General features: G+C 34.4%; 1 protein-coding gene across 11 annotated transcripts in view; it reads right to left on the reverse strand.

The window, feature by feature from the left end:
* LOC115965322 overlaps positions 1-13,643 on the reverse strand; it is a 19,439-nt gene continuing 5,796 nt past the window's right edge. The window contains exons 1-8 of one of the 11 annotated variants that reach the window (XR_004086056.1): positions 7,353-7,575; positions 7,121-7,238; positions 5,600-5,684; positions 3,865-4,751; positions 3,594-3,705; positions 2,320-2,415; positions 1,460-2,240; positions 1-321 (exon numbers count right to left, since the gene is read on the reverse strand). Coding sequence is in view for 10 of the 11 variants with exons in the window: in XM_031084613.1 (XP_030940473.1) it covers positions 2,157-2,240; positions 2,320-2,415; positions 3,594-3,705; positions 3,865-4,751; positions 5,600-5,684; positions 10,324-10,439 (1,380 nt within the window). In the remaining variant the exon portion in view is untranslated. Of the gene's footprint in view, positions 322-1,459; positions 2,241-2,319; positions 2,437-3,593; positions 3,706-3,864; positions 4,752-5,599; positions 5,685-7,120; positions 7,239-7,352; positions 7,577-10,323; positions 10,442-10,548; positions 10,682-13,643 lie in introns of those variants that run through there. The other 10 variants (XM_031084850.1, XM_031084993.1, XM_031084613.1 and 7 more) reach the window with 10 other exon arrangements.

Below are 13,643 nucleotides of genomic sequence, written 5' to 3' on the forward strand. Positions count from 1 at the left end.
TTTGTATAAACTGCACATAGGTTCAGAATTTTTTCTATTAAAAACAAAATGAGGATCATAATCTACTCATGATAACATCTCACACAAATCACTAGTACCTCATTACCAAACCAATTAGCATATAAACAACCATTAGAGCACTTAACCAAAGTTTAAAAAACATGATTCTAAACTAGAAAAATTGCTTGACGTTGTGGACCACCCGTTCCCTCCACTTGCAACACTTCTATGAGTTGAGGGATTTCTTGCACCATCAATTTTTGTGGTTGGAGCTTGCAATACTTGATCTTCTCGACCTAATACAATACTTGTACAAGACATCTACATGAAAACAATTACACAACACAAGAACTATATCATGCATTTCTAATATTTTTGAAAGAAATAATCAAGAAAAAAAGAGAAGAAAAACAAATGTAAAACATCAATGAATCATAAAGCAAGCTTAGCATTAGATGTACTAAATTATCCTATTGTGCATTTAAATTATAGCTAAAACCTCTACTGTATTTCTACCAAACCTGAAAAATTTTACATAACCAAATAAAATGGTTTAATCAAATCTCAATTTATCGTCATCAACCACAACCCATTAGTCAAAGGCGTAAAAAATATCAGGGCAAACTTCATAGTCTCTACTCTCTTATCTTCATTCCACCTTGCTTAACTAATGTTCTATTGAGTGTGTGCGCATATATGGGAAGCCAGTATGCTAGCGTATTAAGTGGTTTTCACAGTTCTAACATTCTATTCCTTTAGCCATACACATAGGCAAGGTTCTTCATTTGGACAAATTCAGTCTTTTGGTAACTTTTTATCCAGAAATTTCATTTGATAAGGTTCTTCTATTGCCTATTTCCACTTTCTATCTAGAAATTTTTGTATATAGTTCATCCAAATGGCACAAACGAGTATGTTTACAAGAATTGTTTTGGTTATTCAGTTATTTTATTGATGAACAAACACATTACATCTAGCAGAGTAAAGCCACTTTGAAACTCACAGTCCTTCAAGGACAACCTAACAAAGATTGCTAGCTTACATAACAACAAGATTAAATATACAAAACCAAGTCATTTAAAGCCAAACTAGATTAGAGAAAAGGCTTAGCATAGACTCCAGGATCTGCCAGCTACAACCCCACCAAATTAAACGGAAAGAACATATCACATAATCATTGGGACAATTTATCAAACCGTTGGAATGCACAAATAATGAACCTAAGTTGAGAACTCAATTTACAAATGGAATCCTAAAGACCCAACACAAAATTAATTAAATCGACATCACTTGATCAATATCTAATGATAATCATCTCAAAAATCCATGAGTATCAAAGGAACTAAAAAACAAAACCAAAAAAAAGTGGAAAGAATTTTACACAGCCAAAACTTCCATGGACTTAAACTTCTTAAAATTTCATCTTCAAAGAAAAAAATAAAGAAAAATGTAGACTCACCCTATTCATTGCTTGAAAAGATATGTGATTATTTGGATCTTGGAGCAAATAAACCCCAACCCCAACAGAAACTCGCACATAGCAAAGAGTACTTGCATTAGAAAGGAACAATACTTGCATTAGAAAGGAAAAAAAAAAAAAAAAAAAACCAGAGCCTGAAGATATAGGTGGCAAGACGACAGCCGGATGAAGAACTCAATGCCGCTCCACAGTGGCTCTAGTTCTACAGCCTCTCTCTCTCTCCTCTTTGCCAGTTAGACCCAGGTCTCTCCTCTCTCTTCTTTCTATGTGTGATATTTAGTTTTTAAAGTTCACATGCTTCTCATGTGCTCTTATTCCATTAGTGTTTTAACATGAAATTAATTGGAGTATTGATTTGGCAGGTGTATATAGTTTAGGAAGTAAATTGGCCAATAAAAAGGTTTAGACGGTATCTTGGCCACTAGTCCAAAGTTCAGGGAGTGTATGAGTATTTTTCCGGAAAATTAATGAATGCCTCCTATAACAAAAGTTTGCTACAGTGACATGCTGAACAAATTTACAATAAGCCATTCAACTATAATTTTCTTTTGGTGTTCAAGTAATAACTTTGTTATATTTTTCATCATTAAAATAGAAAAGGCATGCAATGAGGTTAATAACATGATGAAATGGATAAATGGTACCTAAAAGAAGCACAAAAGTGGAACACATTCCTTTAGAATTCAAGAAAGATACTATCTATTCTCTTGAGCAGCTCCATCTCCCCCTCACTGGCAATTCCAGGATCAATGTAACACAACTGAAACAAAAACAGAATATCATGCCCACTGTTAAATTATAGTAAGACCAAGGACAAAAGCTTACTAAAGATATATAACCTGGTATTGTGGCTTCTTCAGTGTGTGAAACCCTCTTTTTATAAGCTTTTGCCACCCATCATTCTCTTTAAGAGATGTTTTTAGAGCTGCTGTTCTCTATAATAACGTGATGCAAGACTGAGAAAACTATGACATTAATGGCATATACTACAAGTTCTAGAAGGTATGGCAAGAACATTCAGAAATTAAATTGAACATACATATAAATAGCTAAATAAGTACATGAAAAAAAATATTATTGAGTTCCTGCAACAGGTCCAAAGAATATATATATTAAATGGAATTTAAAATCATCCTAAACCACCCCAAAGAAAATCCTTTTGTATTTTCTCAAAGCAATTTGCAATGCTAATAGGAATGGGAAATAAAGAGAGTAAATATCTTGGGAAACTTGAGAGAGTGCTCTCAAATTGATTCTTTTTTTTGATTGATAAGTTACACACGCATCTAGTGGGTTTCGAACCCACAACCTCACCCTCCACCTAACACTTATAAGGGGAGAAGGTACCACTTGAGCCAGAGCTCATTCGCAATTGCTCTCAAAGAGAAATGTTTGGAATCCATATTATGCAAGGAGACATTGCTTTTGCTAATTCGAATTGAAGAGTGATATAAAATCGGTCTATTTCCGGCAACATATCCATAGTTAGTGCATTCGTCATATCCATAGTTAGCGCATTCATCATAGTTAGAAGCTCTAGCTCCGTATCAAGGTCACGGTCAATATCATCACTATCATCAATAAGAAAACCATTAGGCTAAAGTTTCTCCATCCAGCTAATCTTCATTCCATCTTCTCCAAAATCGAGTCCCATATCGATTTTGATTTATGTGCAATGGCAAGCCCAAATATTTCCTGGGCAATAAACAGATCTTGCAAACAAGATCCTTTTCCAAATACATCTTTTTATTTTTATTTTTTTAATAAGTAAATACTTCATTGAACAAACCAGAGTGAAAACCATGTAATGTATACAAGAAGTTCCTCTCTTTTTTTCTTTTCTTTTTTCTAAGCTTTGATAAGTAAATTTTGGCCCCTAAGGATTGTGTTTCTTCAATCAAGAGGAAATAAATTTCAAATGCAAGTCTATTGGGCTGGTTTTTATTGTATTTCAATCAGTCACTAATATTCAATATAAAGATCCTAAATAGTTAGGAATTCCGTATGTTGTTATATTATTTAATAAATAATGCACAAAAAAAAAAAAAAAAAAAAAAAAAACAACAACAACAACAACAAAATCTGCTAAGATAGCTCAAAGATAGAAAATTACATGAGCAGGGTCCAAAATTAAGAAACTGAATTGCTGCGTCCCATTCTGTTGATGTTTAACTTGAACTCCAACAACTGTTCTTGAATGTCCATCGTGTTGGAAATACAAGGGTCTGCTTAAAAAATTGAAAAGTCAGAATGCCATCAGAAATGAGTCGTTTTCTATGATAAGTAAGTTGTGTGAATGAAATCCCTACATGCATTTCCGTGCACGAGCAGGATAATCAACATTCCATCCTCAGGCTATAGAAACTAATTAATTTATCACTTACGGTTTCTCACTGACAGCAACACGATGGTGGCCAGATTTGCTTAAGCTCTCATCAGAAAAGTAATTCCACACCCAATGAACAAGAACTTCCGAACCCTTGTTTTTTCTGGCACATTTATTCAGAACATTATCACCACTTCCACCTCCTAAATTATTACCAAGCTGCATACTAGAATATCTAGAATTTTCATCCCCTCTGGAACCTGCTAGGGGAGTATCATAATGCCTCCCAAGAATGTATTTATCCATCGGTCCGTAAACCTGAACTACTTTCCTCTTGCCTCTGTCATTTATTTTTGATACCTGTGCCCCAAGACTTGAACCAGGAACAGAAAGACAAAGCGATTCAAGTTCTTTTGGACCAAAATCGACTATTCTTGCGCGAAGCCCAAAAGAACGGAATAGAGCAGCACATTCAGTAGCTCCAATCCAATTTCTTGAACCATAAATTTTGCGATTGAAATGTTCAGAGCCAAGTGCATCAAAACCCCTTTCCCAAGCAATCTCAAGCCATCTCTGAAGCGATGCTATATCGGGAACAAATCCTGAACCACCAAACAAAACCTCTCTTGCTTCTTGTCTTCGCATAAGCAAGTGAGAGCTAAGCATTTGAATGTTACGCCACCCACAACCCCACCCAACATCCTCAGATTCAATGCTATGAAAATGATCGACATAACCTGACAAAATACTTGTCGAATTTCCTGCTTCTAATTCCAAACAGTTTTTCAACAAAGCCATCAAACCAGTTTCAACTTGGTAAAAAGGGCTCCTAATCTGCAAACCAATCAAGCAAGCAATCTTTTCATCAATATGTGATTCTCCACAACCCCTAACGGCATCATCACAGCTCGGCTCACATGACATGTCATCCATCACTAGATTATTCTGCAGAACCATAAATAAGAGCAAAAGAAGTCAATAGATTAAGCAGCATGATAAACAATGAAACAAGACAAGTGGTGAGTGTAAAGAGGAAAAGCAAATGATGGTGTTCCCATTTTATATGTGCATGTAGGAAATATAAACTCTATGAGAGGTGTTCCCATTTTAATTATAAATAGAAATAAATATAAATTATTTGAGAGAGGGGTCTGGGGAGAGAAGAAAAAAACTGTTAGGAACCCGGAGGTTCCTAATGAGGATAGATGGGAATTGTAGGGAAAGGGGCGAGAATTGCATGGGTTTTGACTAAATTCGAGGTAGTCACCGTCCAAAGAATTGTTAAGAAAGAAAGGAATGGACTAAACAGCAATTGGGCTATTCTTCATTCAATGCCTAATGATGAATTAGATTACAATTGGATCAAATTTGTGTCCATTTTGAAGACCTGAATGCCTACTTTTCAAAAGTTTAGATCAAATTTGTTACAATGTAAAATATATGAGCAAAAGATCATCAACTCATTGTCTTTGAACAAGTTATGAACCAAACTCAAGAGTCAAAACCCTAACACAATTCAATTGATACAACCCAAATTTGAAATGTTTTGGCACTAGGATTTACCAACACGTCTATGAACCTTAACAATCTTCCCCTTTGATAATTTCATGAAAAAACATTAGAATACAACTCAATTATATAAAAATGACCCTATCAAATGGAATGCTCCTGTTACACGAGTTATGGTGAATTTTTCTCAAAATCCCTAAATCTAGACTCGCAAAAAAGTTGATCTTCACAGTCTTTTATGGTATATGATGAACAAATTTGCAAAATAACATGAACAAACGTACCAAGAGTGGTATTGTCCATAGAGAACTTACAAAGTAAAAAATAGTAATTACTCTTCCCTCGATGTGAAACTTCAACTCTCTCCCCCTTAATGTCACAAGTTAACAAAGGGTGAATGGAAGTGAACAATTAATCATATGAACAGGCAATGCAAGAAAGTAGGAGTATATACATGCATAAAAAGAATAGGTTCAACCAAAAAATAAAACTATTCAATTCAAATGATCCTAATTAATTACAATATCAAACATTGTGTTCAATCTTTCCTATCATTGTTCCAATAAGGAAAATTGTTTAAATATAAAGCTCCATTGGAATTTTTAAAAGAGTTTTTTTTCCCTATGAAGAAGATTATTTGATTTTAAAAACACTCATTGAAATGATTAAGGTAAAAAAAAAAAAAAGACTCTGAAAACAATGAGAGTTCACAACAAATATAAATAGTTTCTACATCATTATACGCACACTCAACACCATGTGACCCATGTACATGTGAATGTAGGCAGTTTTGGACATAATTATCCTGGACAACGCATTAGACATATTAAGATATAAAAATTCAAGCATGCAAAGTACTTCCAAATGTTAAATTGTCTTGTGAACTCAAATCAACCTTAAAAGTAGAGAATATATATATAGTTAAACTACTAATACCTCCTCCTTATTCTCAACCTCATTATATTTTCTTCAATTTTGTGCATTTCTTAAAAAACTTATTATAGGATACTTCAAGTCCATCCTCCATGATCTTGTGTGCACCCACATTAAACTCATCATAACTCCTTATAGAAGGTGTAAAATCTAAGTAGTTTCCATCAAAATTAGGGGAAACACTAGGGACTAGGAGTTATTTATCGACAAGAAGCTCAAAGTATCACACTCAAAAACTAATTACTATCTGTGTGAACCTATGCTCTGATACCAATTGAAAAATCTAAATTGACCTCAACGTTCTAATTAACAGATTAATTGTTGTTTACGCTCAGAGTTAATAATTTAATAGATATCACAGCCCCAATAATAATCACCACAATCGAAAGTATTCAAAAGAAAAACCACTCTTGAGATAAGCAACCGGTAGGAAATTTCATCATAAAAGAAACAATTAAATTTCTGTAAATTCACTCAAGAGAGGGTCAAGAAAACTCTTGGAAACAAGTTATGCTAACTTGGAATGACCATATCTTTCTCATTCAGAATCCAATCTAATCAAATTAGTGTTCATTTTGAAGAAAAGATATAGGGTCATAAAAAAAAAATTAGTGAGGGTGCAAAAGAAAAGATATAGGGTCTAATTCATCTTCTTTGAGCAAATGAAAACCTGAGCATCTGTGAGACGATTGTGAATCAGAGTCAAGTCTAACACAATTGTATGGATACAACCAAAAATTGATATGTTTTTGCAGTGGGCATTTGGCAACAGATCTATGATCTATAGAGTTGAATAAAGAAAAGTAGTGTAAGAAGGTGAGAGTTGTAGTCATGGGTTTTTTGTATGCGGAACGGGGAAAAAAAAGACTTACAGAGTGAGAATGAGGTGAAGAAGGGGCAAGAGCAATCTGCTGGGCCAAGTCCCTGTCCGTAGCGAGTCTTTTTTGCTTTTGCTGCTCATCTTCCAATTCAAAGTGACTGTTAGCATGCCTGCTGCCAATGCATTAACCAAACTAATTAACGGAAAACTACAACAACAATAACAAAAAAAAATCTCAATATGCGTTTGCGTTTGCGTTTGTCTCTCAAAAACAAAAACAATACCTTTCCAGTTCTGCCCACGGAACCGTTACATCACAAAAGGGGCACGGAGCTGTCATTGATAATGATATCAAACTTGAGAGAGAGTGTTTTGATTTTAGTTGAAGATGCGTTCGGTTCAACTCTTTTTCTTTTTCTTTTTCTTTTTTTGATTTTGTGTTCCTCTGCGACTTCCCAACTCGGACTCACTCACTAAACTCATCCGTGGACCGTGGGTGAGGGTGATGTGGCCATTTGGATTCAATTACACTGTACACACATATTTTAGTGACTTTTGTTTTAAATATATATATTAATCATCACATGTTTATCATTTTTTTTATTTCGTAATTCACTAGGAAAAAGATATTTGAGTTGATAATTCATCTTTATAAAGTCATGGGGATGAATAATCAAGGTTTTCAGACTCGGACCGTTCATTAAATCGTAAAAGGAAGAGGTTTAAGGTTTTTGAGGTCGAACCGGGATCGAACCGTGATGACGTCATAATTAATTTAATAATTATTTAATAAATAAATAAATATTGTAAATTAGAAATAATAGAAAATTTGACTAAAATAAGAAAATATTTAAGTACCAAAAACGTAATTTTATAAAAATAATTTTTTTGATAAGATATAAAAATAAATTATATATATATATATATTTATGAAATCTACGTCTAAATTAAGCCCATGCCTTAGGCACAAATTAAATCAAGCCTATTTGAACTGTATACTTTTCAATGAAATTTAAAGTTAAAAAACAAAAGAGATAAAGGACTTAAAAAGAAAAAGCTAGAAGTGTACTCATTAAATAATAGCCACTCATTAAATAATGGCCTTAATAGAAAACAGAGCCCAAGGATAAAGTAGTTGGTCAGTGAGTAGATGACAGCCAAGTATTATTACTTCACCATCTCCATCGTTCTCAGTCCAGATGCAGAAACTCTTTTTTTTGCTGAAAGTCCAGACACAGAAACAGAAATGGCAAAATGGCAAAAAAACGTAGAAAAATTAGAATGAAAGCGTGAGTGAGACAGAAAAGAAGAAGAGAGGCGATGCGATCTAAAGGTCTAACAGCATCACATGGCGGTTTGAAGCATCAACAATAGTGGTAAGTTCCAAAAAAAAAATTCAGATCTGAACCGCAAGAACCGTCAACGGTTTTCAAACCCGGGAGGTTTGACCGCGGTTTGCACGGTTTACTGCTTTTCTTGTATAGGCCGGTTCTTGAGAGTTAAAAACCCGCATTGATGAACGGTTTTCAGTTATTCCGGTCGGACCGTACGGTTCGGTCCGGATTTCACAACCATGTGAATAATCTCTTCTTCTTTTTTTCTTTTTTTTGGATTAATGTTATAATGTTTAAAAGTGTGTTGATACCCATTTTCGTGACACATTTCGTACAAATCCAATTCAGGCAAGTCCTACTTTCTTGTAAGCTTAATTCATGTATTATATTATATTTTATTCTTTTGAGCATGGCCCAAGCCCATGCAACTTATGGGGAAATTGAGAAAGTGTGATTTTGAGGGTATGGGTCGGTTCCTTTCGGACCTTTTACATGAACCCAGCTCATGCGTGCTACCAAGTGGGTAAAGGATACTAGTAGTACCTCAGGCTCATGGAGGAGGTCTTGAATCCAAAATTTCTACCCCAAAACAGCTTTTATGCTCTGTGTGACTGTGGCCCAAAGTTTCTGTCTGAACCTTTTTTTTTCTTTAAACATAGTTGGCTCCTATTGGCTAACTCCATTTGCTAGCCCTCACTTAGCTGAGCCTCCCAATGGTCTGAAATTTCTGACCAAAGTCAACCAATTAAGAGTAAACCCACTTTATTTCCAAAATCACGCTAAAAGCATACCAAATTCTTCCCTAAACAAAAGCAACCCAAGCCAAAACACCAAATTAGTATCATGAGGGATAAAAACCTCTTCCACTACTCAAAAACCAGTCATTAGCAACACCCCAAACTCTATATAAAACTCTCTCTTCAGCTCAAAAAGAGGGGCAGCCACGTTTTACCCACAAACCTGAAACTTCAAAGCAAAACTCCATTCATCCAGTCAACAATCTCACAATTCCAGAGCTTGGGGGTGGAAATATAGGTACAGGGGAACCTTTCCTCTCTTTCTCAGGACCTCCCTCAATTTCCTTTTCCGGGTGACTGTGGGTCGAAATTTCAAACCTGTTGAATCACGTTTTCCCCATAGAGCTGAAACTTGAGAACAAAAATCCACGGAGCCAGGAAACATTTTCACAATTCTGAACCTTAAGAGTGGAAATATGAGTACAAGGGAACCTTCCCTCTCTTCCTCACAACATCCCTCAATTTCCTCTTCTGTGTGACTGTGAGTCGAAATTTCAGACCTATTATATTTTTATACTTTTTCTGCACTCTCATTATTAACATTTTGATTCTCTCTTGTCAAAGCACCATTAGCCTTTGTTTTCTATATATTGTGAATTTTGGGCTTGATTCTCCATCATAAACACTTCTAAAGAACCCAAGGGGAGATTTGGGCCATTTTCATATTTTCGACCGCTTTCGCATTTTCAGCCCTTTGTCGCAAAAACGTCCTCGACAAAGTGATATATAAATAACTGTTTCTTTTTTTTTTCTTTTTTTTTTTTAAGAAAGAAGTAAGGCAATGTGCCAACATGGAATAATGTTTTAAAATGAAATAGTGAAAGTATCCTAAGTTTTAGCTAAATGGAAAAAATAAAGGAAAAAGCCTAAAATTTAGGAATAGTAAATTACTCTTTTTAATCGGTTTGTGTTTTTTAATTTAAAATTATTTAGCTAGAAGATATGAGTATTTTAGAGAGTTTAACACAATTGTATGGATACAACCAAAAATTGATATGTTTTTGCAGTGGGCATTTGGCAACAGATCTATGATCTATAGAGTTGAATAAAGAAAAGTAGTGTAAGAAGGTGAGAGTTGTAGTCATGGGTTTTTTGTATGCGGAACGGGGGAAAAAAAGACTTACAGAGTGAGAATGAGGTGAAGAAGGGGCAAGAGCAATCTGCTGGGCCAAGTCCCTGTCCGTAGCGAGTCTTTTTTGCTTTTGCTGCTCATCTTCCAATTCAAAGTGACTGTTAGCATGCCTACTTCCAATGCATTAACCAAACTAATTAACGGAAAACTACAACAACAATAACAAAAAATATCTCAATATGCGTTTGCGTTTGTCTCTCAAAAACAAAAACAATACCTTTCCAGTTCTGCCCACGGAACCGTTACATCACAAAAGGGGCACGGAGCTGTCATTGATAATGATATCAAACTTGAGAGAGAGTGTTTTGATTTTAGTTGAAGATGCGTTCGGTTCAACTCTTTTTCTTTTTTTGATTTTGTGTTCCTCTGCGACTTCCCAACTCGGACTCACTCACTAAACTCATCCGTGGACCGTGGGTGAGGGTGATGTGGCCATTTGGATTCAATTACACTGTACACACACATATTTTAGTGACTTTTGTTTTAAATATATATATTAATCATCACATGTTTATCATTTTTTTTATTTCGTAATTCACTAGGAAAAAGATATTTGAGTTGATAATTCATCTTTATAAAGTCATGGGGATGAATAATCTCTTCTTCTTTTTTTCTTTTTTTTGGATTAATGTTATAATGTTTAAAAGTGTGTTGATACCCATTTTCGTGACACATTTCGTACAAATCCAATTCAAGCAAGTCCTACTTTCTTGTGAGCTTAATTCATGTATTATATTATATTTTATTCTTTTGAGCATGACCCAAACCCATGCAACTTATAGGGAAATTGAGAAAGTGTGGTTTTGAGGGTATGAGTCGTTTCCTTTCGGACCTTTTACATGAGCTCAGCTCATGCGTGCTACCAAGTGAGTAAAGGATACTAGTAGTACCTCAGGCTCATGGAGGAGGTCTTGAATCCAAAATTTCTACCCCAAAACAGCTTTTATGCTCTGTGTGACTGTGGCCCAAAGTTTCTGTCTGAACCTTTTTTTTTCTTTAAACATAGTTGGCTCCTATTGGCTAACTCCATTTGCTAGCCTTCACTTAGCTGAGCCTCCCAATGGTCTGAAATTTCTGACCAAAGTCAACCAATTAAGAGTAAACCCACTTTATTTCCAAAATCACGGTAAAAGCATACCAAATTCTTCCCTAAACAAAAGCAACCCAAGCCAAAACACCAAATTAGTATCATGAGGGATAAAAGCCTCTTCCACTACTCAAAAACCAGTCATTAGCAACACCTCAAACTCTATATAAAACTCTCTCTTCAGCTCAAAAAGAGGGGCAGCCACGTTTTACCCACAAACCTGAAACTTCAAAGCAAAACTCCATTCATCCAGTCAACAATCTCACAATTCCAGAGTTTGGGGGTGGAAATATAGGTACTGGGGAACATTTCCTCTCTTCCTCAGGACCTCTCTCAATTTCCTTTTCTGGGTGACTGTGGGTCGAAATTTCAAACCTGTTGAATCATGTTTTCCCCATAGAGCTGAAACTTGAGAACAAAAATCCACGGAGCCAGGAAACATTTTCACAATTCTGAACCTTAAGAGTAGAAATATGAGTACAAGGGAACCTTCCCTCTCTTCCTCACAACCTCTCTCAATTTCCTCTTCTGTGTGACTGTGAGTCGAAATTTCAGACCTGTTATATTTTTATACTTTTTCTACACTTTCATTATTAACATTTTGATTCTCTCTTGTCAAAGCACCATTAGCCTTTGTTTTCTATACATTGTGAATTTTGGGCTTGATTCTCCATCATAAACACTTCTAAAGAACCCAAGGGGAGATTTGGGCCATTTTCATATTTTCGACCGTTTTCGCATTTTCGGCCCTTTGTCGCAAAAACGTCCCCGACAAAGTGATATATAAATAACTGTTTCTTTTTTTTTTCTTTTTTTTTTTTAAGAAAGAAGTAAGGCAATGTGCCAACATGGAATAATGTTTTAAAATGAAATAGTGAAAGTATCCTAAGTTTTAGCTAAATGGAAAAAATAAAGGAAAAAGCCTAAAATTTAGGAAAAGTAAATTACTCTTTTTAATCGGTTTGTGTTTTTTAATTTAAAATTATTTAGCTAGAAGATATTAGTATTTTAGAGAGTTTAAAAATTTGTGTGAAACTATTTTAGTACGCAAAATGTTGAACCCCAAACAATGAATTCTGTTATTAATAGTATAAATAAATAAATAAAATTTGTCTTTTTATTGGGTGCTCTTAAATATTTGTTAATTGACAATTTTAAGAAAATTTGTAATACTTTTTTATAGAAAATATAAAAATTTGTCGAAATTTTCTTTTTTAATAAAAAAAATATTTCCTAAACTAATTCCCATAGAACATCTATTAACTTTTCTTTTATTAAAAAACACTAGACAAATCACTTTACTATAAATACTAGCAAAACATGATTGATTGATGTCTTAGACGGATGATAATGAACAATATGCTATAAGTTGAAATTCTATTGTATCTACACTAATAAGAAGAAAATTATTAAATATCTATTTATGTCCCATGCTTTTAGGAAATTGTTGAATACCTCTTTATACATCATGTTTTTAGTGTATTGTTATTCCTGTTAAGGATTATTCTCAATGGCAGCTCTATGAATTATTTTTAGGTTGGCCACTAAGGAACTTAAATTATACAAAATTTAATGGGGAAATTGCAATTAACCCACCTGTGATTTGGCCGATTTTAACTAATCCACTTGTGTTTTAAAAAGTGTCACTTAACCCACTTGAGGTGCCCTCCATTAGACCTCTGTAACCCACCTCTCCCTTTTCACCGTTAAAAATAAGGGTAAATGTGTCTTTTTCATTATATTTTTTGTCTTTCTCCTCTTTTCTCTCCTTCTTCTTCTTCTTCACATAAAACATAAAAGAAAAAAATCAAAAAACAAGTTAAGATAAAATTTGTTTCATCATTTTTAATATACATAATTAGCACAAAGTTTTACGAAAGAGGGTAGACAAAGGAAAAAAAAACCCTCTCTCTAAAATTCTAACCCTTTCTCTTTTGCTGGGTTCTCTAAAAAAAAAAACCAGATTTGCAAGTAAAAGAAAAATCTGCACACAAAAAAAAAAAAAAAAAAAAAAAAAAAACCCAGCAATTTAGCAAATCCAACACCACAACCAACTCACTGAACCATCATATCATAGTTTTACCAAACTACCACTTCCAACACCACCACCACCATTAGCCACCACCCAAAACCCCAGACCAGGATGCAAAAACAAAGAAACAAGAAAAAGCCAACAAAAAAAATCTGCAAAAAAAAAAAAAAAAAAAAAAAAAAAACAAACAAAC

This window comes from Quercus lobata, chromosome 1 (genome assembly GCF_001633185.2).
Source record: "Quercus lobata isolate SW786 chromosome 1, ValleyOak3.0 Primary Assembly, whole genome shotgun sequence".
Lineage (NCBI taxonomy): Eukaryota > Viridiplantae > Streptophyta > Magnoliopsida > Fagales > Fagaceae > Quercus > Quercus lobata.